Here is a 23,518-nt window from a genome sequence, read left to right on the forward strand (position 1 = left end):
CTTGCTCTGTCGCCCCTGCTGGAGTGCAGTAGTGCGATCTCGGCTCACTGCAACCTCCGCCTCCCGGGTTCAAGTGATTCTCCTGCCTCAGCCTCCTGTGTAGCTGGGATTACAGAGTGCCACCACCCTCAGCTAAGTTGTGTATTTTTAGTAGAGAAGGGTTTCGTCATGTTGGCCAGGCTGGTCTCAAACTCCTGACCTCAGGTGATCTGCCTGCCTTGGCCTCCCCAAGTGCTAGGATTACAGGTATGAGCCACTGTGCCCAGTGCCCGAGAATTTCATTCTTTTTAATGGCTGAATAGTATTCCATTGTGTATATATACCACATTTTCTTTATCCATTCATCTGTTGTGGGACACCTAGTTTGATTCCATATCTTGGGTATCATCAATAGTGCTTTGATAAACATGAGAGTACAGATATCTCTTTGATGTATTATTTCTTTTTCTTTGGAAAAATGCCTAGTAGTGGGTAGTTCTATTTGTAGTTCTTTGAGGAACCTTCATACTGTTACTTTCTTTCTTTTTTTTTTAAAGACATAGTCTCGCTCTGTCCCAGGCTGGAGTGCAGTGGTGCGATCTCAGCTCACTGAAGCCTTGACCTCCTGGGTTCAGGCGATCCTCCTGCCTCAGCCCCGAGTAGCCGAGACTACAGGCGCATGCTACCAAACCCAGCTAATTTTTGTATTTTTAGTAGAAACAGGGTTTTGTCATGTTGACTAGGCTGGTCCCGAACTCCTGACCTCAAGTGATCCACTTGTCCTGGCTTCCCAAAGTGCTGGGATGACAGGCGTGAGCCACTGTGCCCGGCTCATACTGTTCTTTATAGTGGCTATACTGGTTCACATTCCTGGTGTACAAGAGTTCCCTTTTTGCTGCTTCCTCACCAGCATTTGTTATTTTTTGTCTATTTGATAATAGCCATCCTAAGTGGGGTAAGAGGGTGCCTTACCCCAATTTTGATTTGTATTTCCCTGATAATTAGTGATGTTCAGCATTTTTTCATATATTTGTTAGCCATTTGTATGCCTTCTTTTGAGAAATGTCTGTTCAGATCATTTGCCCATTTAAAAATTGAATTGTTGGCATTTTTTTCTTTTGAGATGTTTGTTTCTTATATATATTCTGGATATTAATCCTTTGTTGGTTCAATAGTTTGCAGATATTTTCTCCCATTCCATAGATTGTCTGTGCTGTTGGTTGTTCCTTTGCTGTGCAGAAGCTTTTTAGTTTGATATAATCCCATTTGTTTATTTTTATCTTGTTGTCTATACTTTTCAGATCTTAACTCATAAAATCTTTCCCCACATCAGTGTCCCCTGTGTTTTCTTCTAGTAGTTTTACAGTTTCAGGTCTTACAATTAGGTCTTTGATCCATTTTAAGTTGATTTTCATATGGGGTGAAAGGTGGGGGTCTAGTTTCAGTCTTCTGCATGTGAGTGTCCAGTTTCCTAGCACCTAAATTTAAATTTCTCGTCCAATTTTTTTTTCTTATATTCTCATAAGGTGAAAAGAGAAAGCTCTTATTTTTTACATTAATGTGTGATTAGATTTACTTAGTAATGAATGTGATTTTTTTCCTTCCAGAAGAGAAAATGTGATTTTTATTAACTAAGGTAATTTTTCGAGTTTTTTTTTTTTTCTGCTACAGTAAGTGAAGTATTTCTTGAGAAGAATACAAATTCTCTACTTTTATTACTGGCAGGTGGAATGTAGTCATGTATTACAAGAATGAATACTTATGAATAGTAATTTGTTTCTCCAGTGTTTACCATATACTAGGGATGATACTTAGTATGTTGCATATTTTGTATCACTTGATCCTTCCAGCATCCTGATGATAACATAGCTACTATTATTATCCCTGTTTTACAGATGAGAAAACTGACATTCAGATAGGTTAAATGATTGATTCAAGGTAACACAGCAAGTGGCAGATTTTAGACTTGAACAACCGTGTCTTCTGACACCTCCAGCGTTTATGTATCTTGTCATTCACTGGTAAAGGAAAGAGTATTTCTGGACTTTTTCAGTAGCTGATATCTGAGCTGTTCCATCAGCCATCTTGATGGCTGGAAGTGCAGAAGAGGATGGGCGAGACTCCATCAGCTCACTAAGATCCTGACTTGGCAAAATAGACACAGTTTCATGATAGACTAGATGGTGTTGTAATATATAAATCCTACCATTGGGCCTTTTGTGTGTAGTTTGGTAGTGAGTATTGTGTAATTCCCTCCTTCCATTTTCTCACTGACTCTGAAAAGACTCATAAGCCATGATTATTATACTACTTAGTGTGATTGGAAGCACCACATGGTGCAGAACTCTGAACTGAATGATGTAAGTATGGTCAAGTGACTAGTCTTTGGGCCTGAGAAGTTTATTGAGATTGGATGGGATAGGTGTAGGGAAATATAAGGGAAAGAACATTTTTTAATGGCAGAAATTTGCTTTATTTTGTATTTCATAGAAACATTTATAAATTGCCAAATATTTTACCATCATATCAAAAAAAGTAGAATTTCTGAGAGAAGTTTGAGGTCTACCATTTATTCTGCTGGCATTGTAAAGGGATGTGGGTTCTGAAAATAAGTATAGCATGCAAACATCAGTAATGAAAAAGAGACCTACTGCCTGTGACATTCATTTGGTGGAAGAGTTCTGCTGCTTTGAGGTATTTGTAAAACTTAACCAGAGCAAATGTTATTTAGTTCAATTTGGGGGGATAAGGTAACTTAATTTTTTGTCTTGTTTTGTTTTTGAGATAGATCCTCACTCTGTCACCCAGGCTGGAGTCCAGGGGTGTGATCTCGGCTCACTGCAACCTCTGTCTCCTGGGTTCAAGTGATTCTCCTGCCTCAGCCTCCCAAGTCGCTGGGATTACAGGTGCCTGCCACCATGCCTGGCTAATTTTTGTATTTTTAGTAGAAATGGGGTTTCGCCATGTTGGCCAGGCTGGTCTCGAACTCCTGACCTCAGGTGATCCACCCACCTTGGCCTCCCAAAGTGCTGGGATTACAGGCATGAGCCATGGCACCCGGCCAACTTAATGTTTCATAATGTCTTATTTTCTTATTTAACCTCATTATTGGGATGTTGATTTACAGTGAAGAATCCATTGCATTAGTAAGGGTGATACCATAGTATTTTGCTTCCTGGGTGAACTAGCTTTGCTGATTTCTGTTTGTTAACTAGGCCTTTTGATATTTTTGTAGACAATCTGCTTCATCTTGATTCTGCGGCATTCCAAACTGTGGTATCCTTGGGGGCTCTCTTAACATTGCTATGGTGCAGAAGATTTAAAATCAGGTATGGCTGTGGGGCCAGAAGTCCCTCAGTGAAATTCTCAACTTAAATCTGCCTTATACTCTCTGATTTATCATTTGGGTTTCTTTTTTTGTGGTGGCCTTTTAGCTGATGTTCACAAGGAATAGAGTCACGTGATGTATGAAGGGAAACATATACACTTCTCTGAGGTTGACAATAAGCCCTTGTGCTCATATAGCCCCAAACTGTGCAAGCAGAGGCGACTCAACGGCTACGCCTTCTGTATCAGACACGTTCTGGAGGACAAGACTGCCCCCTTCAAGCAATGTGAATATGTGGCCAAGTATAACAGCCAACGCTGCACCAACCCCATCCCCAAATCAGAGGATCGTAGGTAAGGGCTAATCATGAGACTCAATCCTTGATTTCATTAACAGGCTTGGAATTTTTTCTTTTCTTGTTTTTTCTTCTCTTTTCTCCTGTTCCTCATTTCTCCCTCCCTCCCTTCCTCCACTTATATAAATATTGAATTCTGGGGGTAATCTAAGTAAACTATGGAATACTTTTAAAGATGACATATGGCAGTTTTTAAAAATAGAGTAATACATTTGGGGGATTACTTAAAATATGTTTCAGTGTCTTCTTTTTAATTGATTTCATGGACTTCTAGAATTTTTAAAAGATTTTTTTTTCCCTCAAAGTTGCTGCTTGAAGTCTTAAAACGGATTTGTTTGGTTTGTGGCCTTATAAAGTAATTCCTGATTCTCTACCTAGTTTTCTCATTTGCCTAAATGAGAGAAATTTTAAGAACTAATTAGGTGTTGTAATTAATGATAGTAATTTTGGAGTTTAAAATCTATGCCTAGAAGTTAGTAAAGGATATATACTTAAAAACATTTTTTTAAACTACTTGGCTCATTTAGATTTATTTTCTATCAGACTTCTCACCAGTGTTTGGCATGTTTTATAACCTTACCTTTTTTGATTAAAAAGTGTTCCAAATAGAGTATGTTTACCATAATTTGGAAACACTATTTTCACATTAAGGGTCCGTTTTGCCACTAGAATGATGAGTTTATGCTTTGCTGACTGGAATTGTGTTTAAAGGAGTCTTATACTGGTTATTCATCTTTCGTATTGTTAGGAAAATTTACACTATCTTTCATATATAATCTCTTCTCCGTGCCTCTTTTTCTTCAGTTCTCCAGAAACTATATAGATCATTGCAGGACTTCATGGAGAGATACATGCTTGTTTCCCAAAAGTTTCAAGATACTTGTTATCTCTAGGTAGAAAATTTGAATCTTAAAACATACACACAACCTTCATCCATGTTTCTATACATTAGCAAATGTGACTTGCATAAATTGCTTGGACAGGAATCAGATATTTTATGTCATGAATACTTTTTATGCTTGCAGTATGAAATAAATAATTTGTGTTGGTGGAGATCTCACCAAAATGAGTACAAATAGTTTAATGGGGATTTAGGGAATACTCTTTTAGAATTTCTAATGAGCACTTAAGGCTTCAGATTACAATACCTGAAAGTTAGAAACAGCTGCTTAGTGGGGCAAGAAATAAAATTTTAATCTCAGGTGAGAAAGGGACCTGTGTATTAGGCTAAATATATCTATCTAGTTAGTTTTTAGCAGACTGAAAATGGTAATTTCTTACTGCTGCCTTTTTTTAACTTGAAGAATGGATGAGCTTGGATTAATTTTTTTTTATATCAAGCCCCATTGTAAACACATTTCTAAAATTTTATCTTAAAATCAGCTTATCATGGTTACAGTTGTCAGTGTTGGATTTATTTTCAGTTGAGCCAAAGCAGGAATTATCTTAATAGCAGCAAGCACTGAGTGTGATGGCTCACACCTGTAATCCCAGCACTTTTGGAGCTCAAGGCGGTGGATCGCTTGAGCTTAGGAGTTCAAGACCAGCCTGAGCAACATGACAAAACCCCATCTCTACAAAAAATACAAAAATTAGCCAGGTGTGGTGGTACATGCCTGGAATCCCAGCTACTTGGGAGGCTGAGATGGGAGGATTGATTTAGCCCAGGAGGTCGAGGCTGCAGTGAGCAGTAATTGTGCCCCTGTACTCCAGCTTGGGCAATTGAACAAGACCCCATATCCAAAAAAAAAAAAAAAAAAAAACGAGAATTCAAGTGAGAGTCCTTATGAATTTCTTCAAAATATTCTCTGACGCAACTGTATTCACCTTTGTCTTTGAAATAGTTTGCTCTTTTGAGAACAAGATAAGGGAAAGGACTTTCATGTTTCTATCTCAAGAGAAGCTGTGCTTAGTAAGTGCTATTTTTTGATGGCGTCTCACTCTGTTGCCCAGGCTGGAGTGCAGTGGTGTGATCTCGGCTCACTGCGAACTCTGCCTCCTGCGTTCAAGCAATTCTCCTGCACCAGCCTCCCCAGTAGCTGGGATTACAGGTGCACACTACCACGCCTGGCTAATTTTTGTATTTTTAGTAGAGATGGGGTTTCACCATGTTGGCCAGGATGGTCTTGAACTCCTGACCTCAAGTGATCCGCCCGCTTCTGCCTGCCAAAGTGATGGGATTACAGGCATGAGCCACTTCGCTCAGCCGTAAGTACTAAGTTATAAATTTGTCTTTCTTTTCTTTTTTTTCTTTGAGATGGGGTCTCATTCTGCTGCCCAGGCTGGAGTGCAGTGGCATGATTGTAGCTCGCTACAGCCTTGAACTTCGGGCTTCGAATGATCCTCTTGCCTCAGTCTCCCGAGTAGCTAGGACTACAGGCACAAGCCACGTGGCCGGCTGAGTTTTGAAAAATTTTTGTGGAGATGGAGCCTTACTAGGTTGCCTAGGCTTCTTTCGAACTCCTGGCTTCAAGCAATCCCCCTGATTTGGCCTCCCAAAGTGTTGGGATTATAGACATGAGCCACCATGTCAGGCCAAATTTATTCTTTATTAAATTTTTTCCTGTTCTTGGAAAACTTTTTGGTTAGTGCAATTATCCCAGCTGCCTCTTTCTTTGCTGGCCATTGCTTTGTGAATCTGTTCTGTTTTAAGATGTGTATGGGACCTACCTCAAACCTGCTAGGGAAGCACATGTGTGCGTGCGCGCACACACACAGTGTAGATTCTCTTTGCTGGCTAGAAACCTTTTTCTCTTTTTCAGTGACTGCACATGACAAAGAAAGCTTTTTCTTAAGAGGCCTGTCTTAAAGAGTGCATCTGATAGATGTATTTCTAAGATGAAGCAACAAAATACACATATTCTGTGTGTATGTGAGATTTTCTGACTATTTGGTGAATCTGTATTTTTAGCAATTACTAAAAAAACATTTTTATGATGAAGCCCAGTGAATTTGAGGATTGACATTTTTTACTTTAGTGGTCTTTTCCCAAACTGTGTTTGTAGAGCTATCACCTATATGCTACAATAAAAATAGGTTCTCTTTTGTTTTTGTTTTTGTTTTTTGAGGCTGAGTCTCACTCTGTTGCCCAGGCTGGAGTGCAGTGGCACAGTCTCAGCTCACTGCAGCCTCCACCTCATGGGTTCAAGGGATTTTCCTGCCTCAGCCTCACAAGTAGCTGGAATTACAGGTGCTCGCCACCACACCCCACTAATTTTTGTATTTTTAGTAGAGATGGTGTTTCGTCACGTTGGCCAGGCTGGTCTCAAACTACTGACCTCAAGTGATCCACCCGCCTCAGCCTCCCAAAGTGCTGGGATTATAGGCATGAGCCACCTTGCCCGGCTGGTTCTGTTTTCTTGGATTTTTTTTTTTTTTTTAACTGAGACAGGGTCTTGCTATGTTGCTCAGGCCAATCTTGAACTCCTGGCCTCAAGGGATCCTCTTGCCTTGGCCTCCCAAAGTGCTGGGATTACAGACATGAGCCACTGTGTTTGGCCCTGGGTTTCATTTTCAAATAACTTTGGGAAACACTGCCAGATGGGTACATTTTCCTCTTGGATCTTCATAATGTACGATATACAAAGTGCTTTGAGTAGTTGCACATCAGTAACAAAAAGCAAAATCCTTCTTTAATTTTGTTTAAGCCAGCATTTTCCAAATTTATTTAAGCATGGAGTAGTGGGTTTTTTTTTTTTGTTTGTTTGTTTTTGAGACAGAGTCTTACTCTGTCTCCCAGGCTGGAATGCAGTGGTGCAGTCTCAGCTCACTGCAACCTCTGCCCCTGGGTTCAAGCGATTCTTGTGCCTGAGTCTCCCGAGTAGCTGGGATTACAGGCATCTACCATCATATCCGGCTGATTTTTGTATTTTTAGTAGAGATGGTGTTTTGCCGTGTTGGCCAAACTGGTCTCGAACTCCTGGCCTCAGGTGATCCACTTGCCTTGGCCTCCCAAAGTGCTGGGATTACAGGTGTGAGTCACTGCACCTGGCCCTTTTATAGGTTTTAAAAATAGCATGAAGAGTATGAAGACCACAATAAATACCTACCTTTTCAATATCCACACAGATGAAAATTTACAAGCATCAAGACCATCCAGGAAAACATGATATCAACAAATGAAATAAATAAGGCACCAAGGACCAATTCTGGAAAAACAGAGATATGTGATCTCTCAGACAGAGAATTCGAAATAGCGGTTTTGAACTTAATTTTGCTCATTTTTTTTTTTTTTTAAGTTTCCACAGGAAAAGTCCATGTCAAGATGGCATCACTGGTGAATTCTCTCAAGCATTTTAAAAAATTATTTTTATTTTATTTTTGCATAAGTTGCTGAGGTACAGGTGGTATTTGGTTACATGAATAAGTTCTTTAGTGGTGATTTGTGAGATTCTGGTGCACCAATCACCCAAACAATATACTTGCTCGTTGTTGAAGACTAATGAGAGTCTTCATGAACTTTGATTCAGCTGGAAAGAGTCTCAGACAAGTTAATCAATTTCTATAAAGCTTAGTTTCCTCGTGTGCATTAAGGGCATTATTTTAGTGCCTACAGCAGGTAGATACTACAGGAGATAATTCGTGTACTTACATCTGGCTACTGAAAAAGACATTTCACCTATAACCCCATGAGTCATCTTTTACTTTCTTGTTTCATTCTCTCTTTCCTTCTGTCTCTTTCTCTCTCTCTGTATATATGTGTCTAAAGCACAGTAGACACTTGACATTCTTGAGGGTTTTATGTCATGAGAGCTTTGTGAATCTCCAAATACCTTAATGGCCTTAGAAAATATATATATTTTTCTCTATAAGAGAATTTTAAGTGATGTTTTAGACTCTTGATGAGTTACTTTGTATGCTATGAATAGAGAATAACAAAGCCATGTGAGAAGCAATAGCTGAGCAGTTATCCAGGGCCACTCAGTCACTGAATGACTTGCTTCTGTCTGGCCACCCCTGTGCATGTACAGTTCACGTATTTGCCTCATCAAAATTACACTGACTTTGAGGATTGCTTGAAAGTAGTAGAGGTTTGCATGTTAAGTCGCTGGCTGCCAAGAGTCACTATAGTGATGCAGTTTGTAACGTATTAGGATTCATATGTAGTTTTATGTTCTACTTTAAAAAATATGTATCATGAATATCTTCCCATGTATGTGTGTATTTTAAAGGTACTGCAACAGCCACCTGCAGGTACTTGGCTTTATCCCGAAAAAAGAGAGGAAGAAAAAGAATGATCCTATAGATGAGGTGAAGGTCAGGCACCAGATGGATACCATGGCCTTTAGCCTGACAGTGCCCACGTTGGCCTTGAAGATGCCCAACGGACTGGATGGAATGTCCCTCTCTCCACCTGGGGCAAGGGTCCCTCTCCACTACCTGGAAACTGAGTTGGAAGACCCATTTGCTTTCAACGAGGAAGATGATGACCTAAAGAAAGGGGCAACTGTGAGAAAGAAGTTGCAGAGCAAGTTGGCCCAGAATCGGCAGCGCCAGAGAGAGACAGAGATTTTAAAAGTTCGACAAGAGCACTTTAGTCCCCCTCCTGCACCTTCACAGCAGCAGCCTCCGCAGCAGCACTCCCACCTGTCACCTTTATCCACTTCTTTAAAACCTCCAGCGCCACCGCAGGGTTCAGTCTGCAAGTCACCTCAACCTCAGAACACCAGCCTACCAATGCAGGGAGTGGCACCCACCACACACACTATAGCACAAGCACGGCAGTTGTCTCACAAGAGGCCTCTGCCCCTCCTGCCATCCAGTAGGGCTCCCACTGTGGACCCACCCAGGACTGACCGGATCCTCATGAAAGCCACAGCCTTCTCTCCACACTTCTCATGTATAAGCCGACTGCAGAGACTGGTGAAACTGTGCACCCAGAAACATCAGTTGGACACTGATCTGTTTCCCCATTTAGGTGAGTTATCTATTTTATCGTATCATAGATGCATAATATGACAGAATGTGTTCTGTTGTGTGGAGCTTCCCTTTCATAATCACCCCATATGTGATGGGGGTGGAATCACAATGGGGCAGAGCGGTGCAATGGAAGATTCTGTATTTAGGTAGACCACCTTAAAATAAACACAGTCATCCCTCTACATGTGTGGTGGATTGGTTCCTGGACTTCCCTCAGGTACCAAAATTTGAGGATGCTCAAGTTCCTGATATAAAACAGCATAGTATTTGCACATAACCTATGCACATCCTCCCATATTCTTTAAATCATCTCTAGATTATTGATAATACCTAATGTAAATGCTATGAAAACAGTTGTTATACTGTATTGTTTAGGGAATAATGACAAGAAAAAAAGTCTGTATATGTTCAGTACAAATGTAATCTTTTTTCTCAAATATTTCTGAGCAGCGATTGGCTGAATCCACAAATGTGGATCCCATGGATACAGAGGGCCAACACTGGAGGGCGTAATACTTGCTGAACAGGATACAGAAATAGGAGTTGGGAATTTAGAATTCCACACATAGCTTTTATTTGTAGTGATAGCAGCATTAAAAGACAGTTGTGTTTGGTTGTATGCTTTTATGAGTTTAGCACCTGTGCATCCAGTGAAGTTCTTTGCATGTCTTATTCTAGGAATGATCATAGCATTGTTGATATCTGCTGACAGTTTTAAAACATTTTTTCCTGTTTAAAAAATTCGCAAGGCAGTACCTGTTAATGATTTAAAAGTGAGAAAATACAGGGAAAACTTGTAATTTAATGTAGTCACATGTCTGTTTTTCTTTTGTTGCTTCTGAATTTCCTGTCTTGCTGAAGAAAACTTCCTCGATTCCAAGTTTATACAGATATTCTATGTTTTCTATTAATAGTTGGATTGGTTTTTATCATTTAAACCTTTAATTCAGTTGAAATTTATTCTCAAATGCAATATGAGCTATGATTTTCACTTCAGGAAAAATTATTTGCATAATGTGACAGCAATAGAAATATGAGCAAAGATAGAACATGAAGAGATGTGAATAGTCAGTAAACAAATGAATACCTCAATCCTCTCAGCAGGCAGGAAATACAAATTAAAGCGACAATGAATTACCAGATTGGCAAAAATGATATCCATTGTTGGTCAGGGTCAGGATATGGTATCTCGTACATTACTGGTGAGTAATTTAGCAATATCTACTAATTTAAAATGTATGTATAGGCTGGGCTTAGTGGCTCATGCCTGTAATCCCAGCACTTTGGGAGGCTGAGGTGGGCAGATCACCTGAGGTCAGGAATTTGAGACCAGCCTGGCCAACATGGTGAAACCCTGTCTCTACTAAAAGTGCAAAAAAATAGCCAGGTGTGGTGGCGCGCACCTGAAGTCCCAGCTACTTGAGAGGCTGAGGTGGGAGAATTGCTTGAACCCGGGAGGTGGAGGCTGCAGTGAGTCGAGATTGCGCCACTGCACTCCAGCCTGGGTGACAGAGTGAGACCCTGTCTCAAACAAACAAACAAACAAACAAAATATATTTGTAGCCAGTGGACTCACTTTTGGGGCACTATCCTGTGGATTAAAAAAATCAAAATGTAAGGATGTATGTGCAAGGATGTTCACTGAAACATTGTTCGCAGCATTAAAAACCTGCAAAGCAACAATTATTGATAGGAAACCTTGACTAAACTATGGTTCATATGTGTTTTATGAAATATTATGTAGCAGACTGGGTGCAATGGCTCATACCTGTAATCTTAGCACTTTGGGAGGCCGAGGTGGGAGGATCACTTGAGCTCAGAAGTTCAAGATCAATCTGGGTGACACAGTAAGACCTCATCTCATTATATAAAAAAAAGAGAAAAGAAAAGAAAGAAATATTATACAGCTATTAAAAAGAATGAATGAGGCCGGGCGTGGTGGCTCACGCCTGTAATCCCAGCACTTTGAGAGGCTGAGGCCGGTGAATCACCTGAGGTCAGGAGTTCGAGACCAGCCTGGCCAATATGGCAACACCCTATCTCTACTAAAAATACAAAAATTAGCCTGGTGCATGGTGGTGCGTGCCTGTAATCCCAGCTACTTGGGAGGCTGAGGCAGGAAAATTGCTTGAACCCAGGAAGTGGAGGTTGCAGTGAGCCGAGATTGTGCCATTGCACTCCAGCGTGGGCAACAAGAGCGAAACTCCATCTCAAAAAAAAAAAGGAAAATGATATCTGTATCTTTTGACCGGGATGTGTCCATGGTATGTTAAAAAGTAGAAAAAAAAAATCAAGAGGTAATTATTATCCCATTTTGGTAAACATAAACAAAGTAAATAAACAGGGGATATCAGTATATTTATTGATTAAGTATATGACTGTTTGCCTGATTGGTGTGAGCAAAGGTAAAAGTATAAAAGGATATATATTTCCAGGCTGTTAACATCAGCTACCCTAGGGAGGATGGAATTGGACAGGGTGTATTTTATAGGAGATGGGAGTGGTGACTTTTCTTACAGCTTTTTGTTGTTTAACCTGTTGTTTAACCATCTGTGACTTTTTGTGATTAAAATACAAAAGTTAAAAAATTTATAAACAAAAATAATAAAACACTCCAAGCCATATTAATACCCATTTGTTAATACCTTGATATATTCTTTCCAATATATAAAATTGGGTTCTTACTATACATGCTGTTTCGTAACCTGTTTTAAAATTTTTCATACTAATGTATTTTCAAGTTGGTAATTTTTAATATACAGTGTAATTTATCATGACTGAATTCTGTCTTCCATTTAAGTTGTATCCAGTTTATGTCCTTGTAAACTGTCGTAGATGTATATAGCCTTAAAGTAAAACAATTATTGCCACATCTTTAATTTTTTTCTTCAAATAGATTGTTAATTCAGCCTAAAAGTGGAATTGCTGATTCAAAGCTTTAGCTTTTAAAAAAAACAAAGTTTTGATATATGTTGCCAAATTTTTCATCAGAATTATTTTGTCAGCTTATCTTCTTTAAGCAGTGTGTGAAAAAACCAGTTTCTCTAAATCTTTTATCAGCCCTGGGTAGTATTATTATGTTATTGCCTTTGCAAATTAGATAGAAAATCTGCTTAAATTTACATATCTTAGTGTTTCTCAAATATTTGGTTTTAGGATCCTTTTCACTTAAAAATTAATAAGGACACCATAAAGCTCTTGTATATGGGTTGTATCTATTTATACTGTATTAGAAGCTAAAACTGAGAAATTTAAAATGTAATTTTTTTTTTGAGACAGGGTCTTGCTGTGTTGTCCAGGCTGGAGTGCAGTGGCACGATCATGGCTTACTGCTGCCTTGACCTACTGGGCTCAAGTGATCCCCTGACCTCAGCTTCCCAAGTCACTGGGACCACAGGCACATACCACTACAACTGGCTAACTTTTTTTCAAATTTTTGATAGCGATGGGGTCTCACTATGTTGCCCAGGCTGCTCCTCCTGTCGTGGCCTCCCAAAGTGCTGGTGGGATTACAGGCGTAAGTCACCGTGCCTGGCCTGTCAGATTCTCTTTCTAATAAAGATGATGATGAAGGCTGGGTGTGGTGGCTCATGCCTGTAATTCCAATACTTTGGGAGGCTGAGGTGGGCAGATCATTAGATCAGGAGTTCAAGTCCAGCCTGGCCAACATGGTGAAACACCGTTTCTACTAAAAATACAAAAACTTAGCTGGGCATGGTGGAGCGTGCCTGTAATCCCAACGACTCGGGAGGCTGAGGCAGGAGAATTGCTTGAACTGGGACCCGGAAAGCAGAGGTTGCAGTGAGCCAAGATCGCACCTCTGTACTCCAGCCTGGGCTACAGAGTGAGACTCCATCTCAAAAAAGAAAAAATGATGATGAATGAGAAAAAGCAGTTTGGTCAGGTTGCAATGAAAACAGTTGTGCAAGTCCTCTTCCTCAGGACACCTGTCGCTGTCATACTTCCTTCCTCTGCAGCAGATTCACATTTACACACACAGAATAGTATCAAGACATGTGCTCGGGAGCGATTTAATAAAAATAAATAATCTTTAATGAACAAGAATATTCTCAAATAAAAATCCTTTACAACTGTGAGGTGTGGTATCAGGAATACTGTGACTCCTAGTAAGTCTGATGCCACTGCCTTGATTCATGGTAATTAAGGAGCCTGTAGTTTTACCCATCATTGCTTTTATACCATCCGTGTAAGTGTCAACACAGTGAAAAAGGCAAATAATGTCTTAATATTATTTTGTTGAAAATAGTTTTGAGGCCAGGTGAGGTGGCTCATGCCAATAATCTTAGCACTTTGGGGAGGCCAAGACAGGAGGATCACTTAAGCCCAGGAGTTCGGGACCAGCCTGGGAAACATAGTGAGATTCTTTCTCTTTTTTAAAATTTAAATTAAAAAAAACTTTTTAGAAAGAAAATAGTGTTGACCTATATACTCCAAGAATATTTCAAGGACTTCTGGTGATCTGTGGACCATACTTTCAGAACTGCTATTTTGGATTAATAATACAGTTGAGTATTTGTTCATATGATTTTTGGACATTTTGTTTATTTTGACTTTCACTTCTTCCATCCGTATATTTATTTTCTATTGATTGGTAAGAGCTTTTTGTACGTATATTATATTTGTTGGAAAGTCTCTCCCTCGTCTCCTTTGTTTTTTGCTCCAGGGTATCTGTTATAGCCAGGCACAGTTGCAAACTTGTAATCTCTGCTACTTGGGAGGCTGAGGCGGAAGGACCCCTTAAGTCCAAGAGCTTATGGCTGGCAGTGAGCTATAATCATGCCACTGTGACAGAGCTAAGACCCCTGTCTCTTAAAAAGAAAAGAAAAGAAATATCCATTGTAGGGATTTAAAGTTAAAATTTTAATGTATTCTCTTCTTTAAGATTTCTTTCTTTTGAGGCTGGGTTTTGATTTGCTTGCTGCCTTGTTTGGATTCTCTTCATCACAAAAATGTGTAAACCTATTCACCCATATTTTCTTTTAGTCCTTTTATCATTTCATTATTTGCATTTTAGCTATCTAGCTGGAACATTTAGACATTAGTTTTGAGGCAGAGATCTAACAATTTTTTTAAAAGTTTGCCTCTAATTCCAACACTTACCGGCATCATCTACTAAATTTTTATTTATAATTTCATTTATTTCTGGATGCTGATAATTTTTTAGCTTTTGAAATGATGAAGTTTTATGTCATCTTAGGGGCTGATTTTTTATTTATTTATTTTTTTTTGAGACGGAGTCCTGCTCTGACACCCAGTCTGTAGTGCAATGGTGAGGTCTCAGCTCACTGCAACCTCTGCCTCCCGGATTCAAGCGATTCTCCTGCCTCAGCCTTCTCAGTAGCTGGGACTACAGGCGCATGCCACCACATCCAGCTAATCTTTTGCATTTTTAGTAGAGACAGAGTTTCACTATATTGGTCAGGCTGGTCTTGAGCCCCTGATCTTGTGATCTGTCTGCCTCTGCTTCCCAAAGTGCTGGGATTACAGGCATGTGCCACTGTGCCCAGCAATTTTTAAATCATTTTTAAACAGAATAAAAACATACAGAAAAAGTTTTCAGCCTTTTACATTTTTTTTTCTTTCTTTTTTTGAGATGGAGTCTCGCTGTGTTGCCCAAGCTGGAGTGCTGTGGCACGATCTCAGCTCATTGCAGCCTCTGCCTCCCAGGTTCAAGTGATTCTTTTGCCTCAGCCTCCTGAATAGCTAGGATTACAGGTGCATGCCACTACGCCCGGCTAATTTTTTGTATTTTTAATAGAGATGGGGTTTCACTGTGTTGGCCAGGCTGGTCTTGAACTCTTGACCTCAGGTGATCCACCTGCCTCGGCCTCCGACAGTGCTGGGATTACAGGCGTGAGCCCCTATGCCCGGACGCCCTTTTAAATTTTTAAAAATGCAAACATATTGGAGGGCCTAAGATTTCAAAGCAAAGGTTATTTTGGGGAAACCAGAAATAGTAATGCATATACTCTATAACCTTATGACAAAGTATAGTCTGTATTCATGTCAACAAAGAGTACTTAAATAAAAACTCAGTCTTATTAGTAGCTTTTATAGTCCTGTCTGGGCTAGTTATATGAGTTAGTTACATTAAAACTAGTGATAATGAAGCCAAGATCAAAGGTTTGCTTTATTGGACAGTTAGTTTCACAGCAGGAAAAACACTTCCATCTTAGTTTTTATGACTTAGATCTTGACTTCTTCAGAGAAAGTATAGGTGTCTTAGTAGAAATTATTCTATTGAAACAAATAAAAGATAACTCATGTTCTGTTTTTTACTGGTGCCTTAAATGCCACTTTGAAGAACTTTACCTTTCAACACACTGAAGTTGATGCTGTTGTGATCATTTAATTGCTTTTTTACCTTTTCCCCCTACAAATTATTAATTATTTCAGTTGAGAGAAAGTAACTCATTTTTAAAGGTGACCTGACATTTTAGATAGTCATCTTAGAATTAGATTTGAAGTTTCTTTATGCCAATTGCAATGTGTTATTTAATCTTAAGCATTTATAATTTGCATTTTAATTAACCTTTTCTTTGTTTTTCTTTTTTTGTTTGTTTGTTTGTTTGTTTTTTTTTTTTGAGATGGAGTCTCACTCTGTCGCCCAGGCTGGAGTGCAGTGGCCGGATCTCAGCTCACTGCAAGCTCCGCCTCCCGGGTTCATGCCATTCTCCTGCCTCAGCCTCCCGAGTAGCTGGGACTACAGGTGCCTGCCACCTCGCCCGGCTAGTTTTTTGTACTTTTTAGTAGAGACGGGGTTTCACCGTGTTAGCCAGGATGGTCTCGATCTCCCGACCTCGTGATCCGCCCGTCTCGGCCTCCCAAAGTGCTGGGATTACAGGCTTGAGCCACCGCGCCCGGCCAATTAACCTTTTCTTAATTTCCCTATTTGGCACATGTAAACTCATTTAAACTATGGAAGCAATCTGTGAAGTCCTTTTTAATGTAACTGTCTAATGAAGATACTCTTAATTTTTGAGGTTCTCAAGAAGGAAGATATAAATAAAATACTAGTTATCAAGGTGTCTAGTAAGTTTCATAGAGGTATGAATATGTTAAACTTACATAGTCCCACATACTGTTACACTTTAGGCTGTGCAACATCAGTCTTTATTAAGACCTCTTCAAGATATAAAACTTCTTTTTTTTTTTTTTTTTTAAACTTTTAGAGACAGGGCCTTGCTCTATCACCAGGCTGAAATGCAGTGGCATGATCATGGCTCACTGCAGCCTCAACCTCCTGGGCTCAAGGGCCAATTGATCCTCCTGCCTCAGTCTCCTGAATAGTTAGGACTGCAGTCATGCACCACTCAGCCTGGCTAATTTTTAAGTTTGTTGTAGAGTCGGGGTCTTGCTGTGTTACCCAGGCTGGTCTCTAACTCCTTGCCTGAAGTGATCCTCCTGGCTCAGCATCCCAAACTGCTGGGATTACAAGCATGAGCCAGTACACCTGGCCAAGACACAAGACTTTTAAAAGGGTAAAACTTTTATGTCAGGAGCTAAAAATTATTCAGTCATTAAAAATTATAGCATTTGGCTGGGCACAGTGGCTCATGCATGTAATTGCGGGACGTTGGGAGGCTAAGGCAGGTAGATCACTTGAGCTCAGGAGTTCGAGAGCAGCCTAGTCAACATGGCAAAACCCTGTCTCTACAAAAAGTACAAAGATTAGTTGGCCATGGTAGTGCTGCCTGTAGTGCCAGCTACTCTGGAGGCTGAGGTGGGAGCATCACTTGAGCCCAGGTGGTCAAGGCTGTAGTGAGCTGAGATTGCACCAGTATGCTCCAGCCTGGGCAACAGAGTGAGACCCTTTAACAAAATATTAGTATACACTATGTTTATCCACTTTTCCTTCTAACCTTGTTTTACGTAACGGAGCACAAAGTCTGACATTTTTTGTTTAAAATAATTGAAAGAAATCCCAAACCTCATTAGTAATAGAACATTACCATCCCACCCTTCCATCTTCCCATGGAAGGTAAGAACCAGGGAATGGTTTGGGAGAGGAGGTTGGAGTGTTTCTGCCTTTGACACTTTATCGTAGGGCCCTTCTTGGTTGAAATGTAGAGTGACTCCATCTGTCCTTTTTGACGTTTTTCTTTTTGTTGTTGTTTCATAAAACCTTTCAGAAGCGGGTATTAACCTTTTTCTTGCCTGAACGTATATTGAGCTGCTTTTCTCACCCTCTTGTTTGTATTTTATGTTTTTCTGACATCATTTTAGTGTATGAAGTTTTGATACTTAAAGAAATTTTGGCCGGACGCGGTGGCTCACGCCTGTAATCCCAGCACTTTGGGAGGCCAAGGCGGGTAGATCACTTAAGGTCAGGAGTTTGAGACCAGCCTGGCCAACATGGTGAATGCCCGTCTCTACTGAAAATACAAAAATTAGCCAGGTGTGGTGGTACTCACCTGTAATACCAGCTACTTGGGAGGCTGAGGCAAGAGAATCGCTTGAACCTGAGAGGCCAAGGTTGCAGTGAGCCGAGATCACTCCACTGTACTCCAGCCTAAGTGACAGAGCAAGATCCCATCTCAAGAAAAAAAAAAGAAATACTACCTTTTTGTGACCTGAACTCTCTCTTTGCTTGTGTTGTTTCTACCCTATTAGTGAAGTGTCTGACAAAAGAAGTTCATCTGTGGAATACAGCTTAACCTTTTTGTTGTAATGTCATTTAAAAAACCCGATTGTGTGGCTGGGCACGGTGGCTCATGCCTGTAATCCCAGCACTTTGGGAGGCCGGGGTGGGTAGATCACGAGGTCAGGAGTTCGAGACCAGCCTGGCCAATATGGTGAAACCGTGTCTCTACTAAAAATACAAAAATTAGCTGGGCGTGGTGGTGCACACCTGTAGTCCTGGCTACTCGGGAGGCTGAGGCAGGAGAATCGCTGAACCCGGGAGGCAGAGGTTGCAGTGAGCCAAGATCGTGCCACTGCACTCCAGCCTGGGCAACAGAGTGAGACTCCATCAAAAACAAAACCAAAAACAAATCGATTATCTTTGTATGAACAGAAATGAAATTCATCAGGAGGCATTTATTCACACCACGATAGTACTTGCGATAGGTGTGTTGGGTTATGTTATTTTGTGTAGCTTTTTAATTCAAATTTTGAATAAAAGTAAATGTTTTCTAATTTGCAATGCAATATCTCCTGTCTACCCCAGGTTTGGACTGGTCTGAAGAGAGCGGAGAGGAACCAGAGGACTCAGAGCAGGCCTCGCCCTACCAGGTTGCATGGTCCATCCGGGAAACCCTCAGATATCAAAGACATGCGTAAGTCTTCTGTTCTGTTTTTATTCTTTTTTTTTGAGATGGGGTCTCGCTCTGTCACCCAGGCTGGAGTGTAGTGGCGTGATCTTGGCTTACTGCCACCTCTGCCTCCTGGGTTCAAGCAATTCTCCTTCATCAGCCTCCCAAGTAGCTGGGATTATAGGCGCCTGCTACCACTCCTGACTAATTTTTTTGCATTTTTAGTAGAGACGGGGTTTCACCATGTTGGCCAGGCTGGTTTCAAACTCCTGACCTCAAGTGATCTCTCCGCCTAGGCCTCCCAAAGTGCTAGGATTACAGGCATGAGCTACCACGCCCGGCCCTATTTTCCTTCTTGAATGACCGCTGTAGCAGATTGATATTTCTCACTATATATGCTGATACTTTTATGTTATTAGATCTAGTTTTATTATAAAATAAAGGTAAAAAAAAGTTGGAAGTAAAATAGATTTCACTCTAAGAAATTGGAAGTAAAATAGATTCCACTTGGGAGGAAATGTACTATATTGTTTGAGCAAAGCTACTCTTAAATTTTCTTGGTAAATTTGTTTCTGTACCTTTCCCGCTCATCATTAAAGGAATTAATTATAATAGAACCTATAATTGAAAAGAACCTTAGAGATTAATTGATCCAATTTCCTCATTTTACAGAAGAGGAAAGCAAGGCCCACATAGGTTGAGGAACTTGCACGTGGTCTCTTGGAGGGCTACGTGGAGTCCCACTGTCTTGCCTCTCTGTATCTTCCTTGGCTATATCTCCACAGTAGTAGAAATAGTGCTTTTTTACTTCACTTCTATCTTCTGCAACATTGATACATTCTTTATTTCTACTGTGCTACAATGTTTTTTTTTTTTTTAGGATAAATCTCCTGAGGGGTTTTCTTTGTACCTTCCTTATTGGAAAGCTGTTTGGGTATACTGACAGCTGTCTTCGTTTTTTTCCCCCGTGTTATGTCTTCAGAAAAGAAGCATTTGTCTAAGATCTGTAGAAGTTGAATGCACATCCCCTTCAATGATAGTAAGAAAACCAATTTTTTTAGGAGACTGCTTTTAGCATTCTACAGATTCACTTGGTGCAGTTTGACAATACCAAGATAGATCTTTGTCTGTGGGGCCAAAATATGACTCACTCACTCAGCTAACTATTTATTTAAAATGTTGTGGTTTGAATATTCAGCAATGTAGAGGGAGACCAGCTATCTGTGATGGTTTTTGAATTTATAGGATTAAAAATATGATTTGTTAGTACACCTAGATGTGATTAGGCTTAGGGAATTGATTGACTAGAGACTAATCTGTACACTAAAATGCCAGCTTAGCTGAGAAATATAATCATCAAGTAGTACAAATGGTCACTGAACAAAACTGCACAGGAAGCAAATTATCAGAAGCTTATTTGGATATGGAATTAGAGCAAGTAGGGTTAGTTGGATTTTAGTAATCGTCAGTGTCTTAAATTATAATAACATGATGCATCTATTCCACTCTTGGGATTTATCTCCCACCTAGTTGTTCCTGCCTTACTTACTCCCTAGATAGTATTGGAGAATGTTACACCTTTTTTTTCTTACGTACGCTGAGGTTCCATTTTATGTGTCATTCAAGACTGTTTCCTTACCATTAGCAGGTTCTTTCAGATACAGCACAACAGAGTCAATTGAGCTTAAGCTTTTCAGTTACAGATACCATCAGTCATACTTCCTAATGGTAATTCGTATCAACTTAATTTGACTTGTGATGTTTTGGGTTAATTTTACAAATCCAGCAAAAACCTGTTACATGGGAAATTATTAATAAATGGTAGTTATCATTCTTAATTTAATTCTTAAGGTAACCTTGACATCAGTATAGGCAGTATATGCTACTGATTGGGAACAATGTATATTCTATTCTGCCTTCTATTCTTGCAGAGTTATCAAATACTTCTTTTGTTGTTTTAGATTTGTGGCCATCCTCATTTTTCTTTATCTCTGTAGCATGTTACTTTCTTGGCCACTTTCATAACTTGCTTCCTCTTTGATTACTATGATACTCTGCTCTCCTGGTTCTTTTCCTTTACTCTGTTTTCCTTCCTTTTTTTTTTTTTTTTTTTTTTTTTTTTTAACAGATACTTATCCTTACTTCGTGCCCAGCTGTTGTTTTCATCTTTTTCCCTTCATTCTTTTCCTTCACTCAGTCATTCATTTTTCATTCATTTGTTCATTTACTTATTCAGCACATTCTTATTGGGCTCTTATTATGCTCCAGTCATGGAGCACTCTATATTTTTAATGTTGGGCAAACATGTTGGTTTACCCACGTGTCTATTCCTGTAACTCCACATTTGTATCCGCCACTCTGCTCTCTAAGAGGAATCTCTGTCCTGTATTTTAATTAATGAATTAATTCATTCATTTATTTTTTGAGATGGGAGTCTTGCTCTGTTGCCCAGGGTAGAGTGCAGTGGCATGATCATAGCTCACTGCAGTCTTGAACTCCAAGGCTCAAACGATCCTCCCCCTACAGCCTCCCCGAGTGGCTGGAACTACAGGTGTGCACCATCACAGTTGGCTAATTTTTAAATTTTTTGTAGAGATGGGGTCCTGTTATGTTACCCAAGTTGGTCTTGAACTTCTGGTCTCAAGGGATCCTCCTGCCTTAGCCTCCCAAAGTGTCGGGATTATAGGCATGAGCCAACATGCCTGACCTGACCTGTATTTTAAACTTCTGTCTTTATTCCAATTTCTTGTTGCAGCTACCTGTCATTTGTTGTACCTTGCTGTGTTTAAGTGTAGTAGAAAATGGAGAGCTGTAGAAAATTGGCCCTACCTGGCTGAGCGCAGTGGCTCATGCCTGTAATCCCAGCACTTTGGGAGGCCGAGGTGGGTGGATCATGTCAGGAGTTCGAGACCAGCCTGACCAACATGGTGGAACCCCATCTCTACTAAAAATACAAAAATTAGTCGGGTATGGTGGTGCACGCCTTAATCCCAGCTACTCAGGAGGCTGAGGCCGGAGAATTGCTTGAACCCGGGAGGCGGAGGTTGCAGTGAGCCGAGATTGCGCCACTGCACTCCAGCCTGGGTGACAGAGCTAGACTCCATCTCAAAAAAAAAAAAAGGAAAATTGGCCCTACCTATGCTGTTCATTATATCTTCAAGAGGGTGTTGCCATTCCAAATGCCTCAATTAGTTCATTGAGTTTTTGAAAGAAAAACTGCCAGTGGTCTGGCCACCAAGTTTGTGCCTAAAGAACCTTTTTGTGAGTTTTTTGCTAATGCAGGATTGTACCATAAGGAATTTTTTTGTTTGTTTGTCTTGAGTCAGGGTCTTACCCTATCACCCAGGCTGGAGTGTAGTGGTGAGATCATAGCTCACTGCAGCCTTGACTCTCTGGACTCAAGTGATCCTCCTGCCTCAGCCTCCTGAGTAGCTGGGACGACAGGTGCAGGCTACCATTTTAAAATTTTTGTGGAGATAGGGTCTTACTATGTTGCCAAGGCTGGTCTCAAACTCCTTGCCTCAAGGAGTCCTCCTGCGTTGACCTTCCAAAGTATTGGGAGTACAGGCATGAGCTGCTGTATCCAGCCCTAAAGGATTTTTTTTTTTTTTGAGATGGAGTCTCGCTTTGTCGTCCATGCTGGAGTGCAATGGCACAATCTCAGCTCATGGCAGCTTCCACCCCCCAAGTTCAAGTGATTCTCCTGCCTCAGCCTCCCGAGTAGCTGGGATTATAGGCACCCGCCACCACGCCTGGCTAATTTTTGTGTTTTTAGTAGAGACGGGGTTTCGCCTTGTTGGCCAACCTGGTCTCAAATTCCTGACCTCAGGTGATCCACCTGCTTCGGCCTCCCAAAGTGTTAGGATTACAGACGTGAGCCACCTTTTAACTTGCTTTTCCTTTCTTTGATTCTCTTTATTGTTGTTTTTAATTTCATTGCTTTGTATTCTAATTACTATTATTTCCTTCTGCTTGTTTTGAGTTTAATTTGCTTGTCTTTTTGTAGTTTTTAAGGTGACAGCTTAAAACAGTTGACTGAGATCTTGATTGTTTTCTAATATTGACTCTTCATGTTATACACTTCCCTGTAAACACTGGTTGGAGCTGTGTCCCACAAATTTTAATAAGACATTTTCATTTTTACTCAGTTAAAAATACTTTTTTTTTGAGACAAGGTTTCACTCTGTCACCCAGGCTGGAGTGCAGTGGCATGATTACGGCTCACTGCAGCCTTGACCTCCTGGCTTAAGAGATCCTCCCACGCCAGCCTCTTGAGTGACTGAGACACCTGGCTAATTTTAATTTTTTATTTTCTTGTGAAGATGGGGTCCCAAACTCCTGGGCTCAAGTGATCCTCCCACCTTGGCCTCCCAAAGTGCCAGGATTACAGACATGAGCCACTGTGCCCAGCCCCAAAATGCTTTGTAAATATCCCTTTTGATTTGTTGTTTGATCCATGGGCTATTTATAAATGATATTTAGTTTTTGAGTATTTTGGGGTTTCCCAGATACTGATTTCTAGTTTAATTCTGTGATCAGAAACCACATTTGAATATAGTATTCTATAAATGTAAATTAGGTCAAGTTGGTTAATAGTGTTCATGTCTTCTACATCTGTGGTGATGTTTGTCAAGTCATTATATCAATTACTGAGAAAAGGAT

General features: G+C 40.3%; 2 protein-coding genes across 11 annotated transcripts in view; one reads left to right on the top strand and one right to left on the bottom strand.

The window, feature by feature from the left end:
• The window catches only part of EEF1B2 (eukaryotic translation elongation factor 1 beta 2), a 954,602-nt gene that overhangs the window by 87,303 nt on the left and 843,781 nt on the right, over positions 1-23,518 (bottom strand). The gene's annotated exons all lie outside the window — the stretch shown is intronic.
• The window catches only part of INO80D (INO80 complex subunit D), a 93,905-nt gene that overhangs the window by 18,263 nt on the left and 52,124 nt on the right, over positions 1-23,518 (top strand). For 3 of the 4 annotated variants that reach the window (XM_050750813.1, XM_050750809.1, XM_050750812.1), the window contains exons 2-5: positions 3,215-3,308; positions 3,505-3,660; positions 8,834-9,579; positions 18,772-18,880. In XM_050750813.1, coding sequence (XP_050606770.1) covers positions 8,931-9,579; positions 18,772-18,880 — 758 coding nt within the window. In that variant the 5' untranslated portion in view covers positions 3,215-3,308; positions 3,505-3,660; positions 8,834-8,930. Of the gene's footprint in view, positions 1-3,214; positions 3,309-3,413; positions 3,661-8,833; positions 9,580-18,771; positions 18,881-23,518 lie in introns of those variants that run through there. The other variant, XM_050750811.1, reaches the window with a different exon arrangement.

Source organism: Macaca thibetana, chromosome 12 (genome assembly GCF_024542745.1).
Source record: "Macaca thibetana thibetana isolate TM-01 chromosome 12, ASM2454274v1, whole genome shotgun sequence".
Taxonomy (NCBI): Eukaryota; Metazoa; Chordata; class Mammalia; order Primates; family Cercopithecidae; genus Macaca; species Macaca thibetana.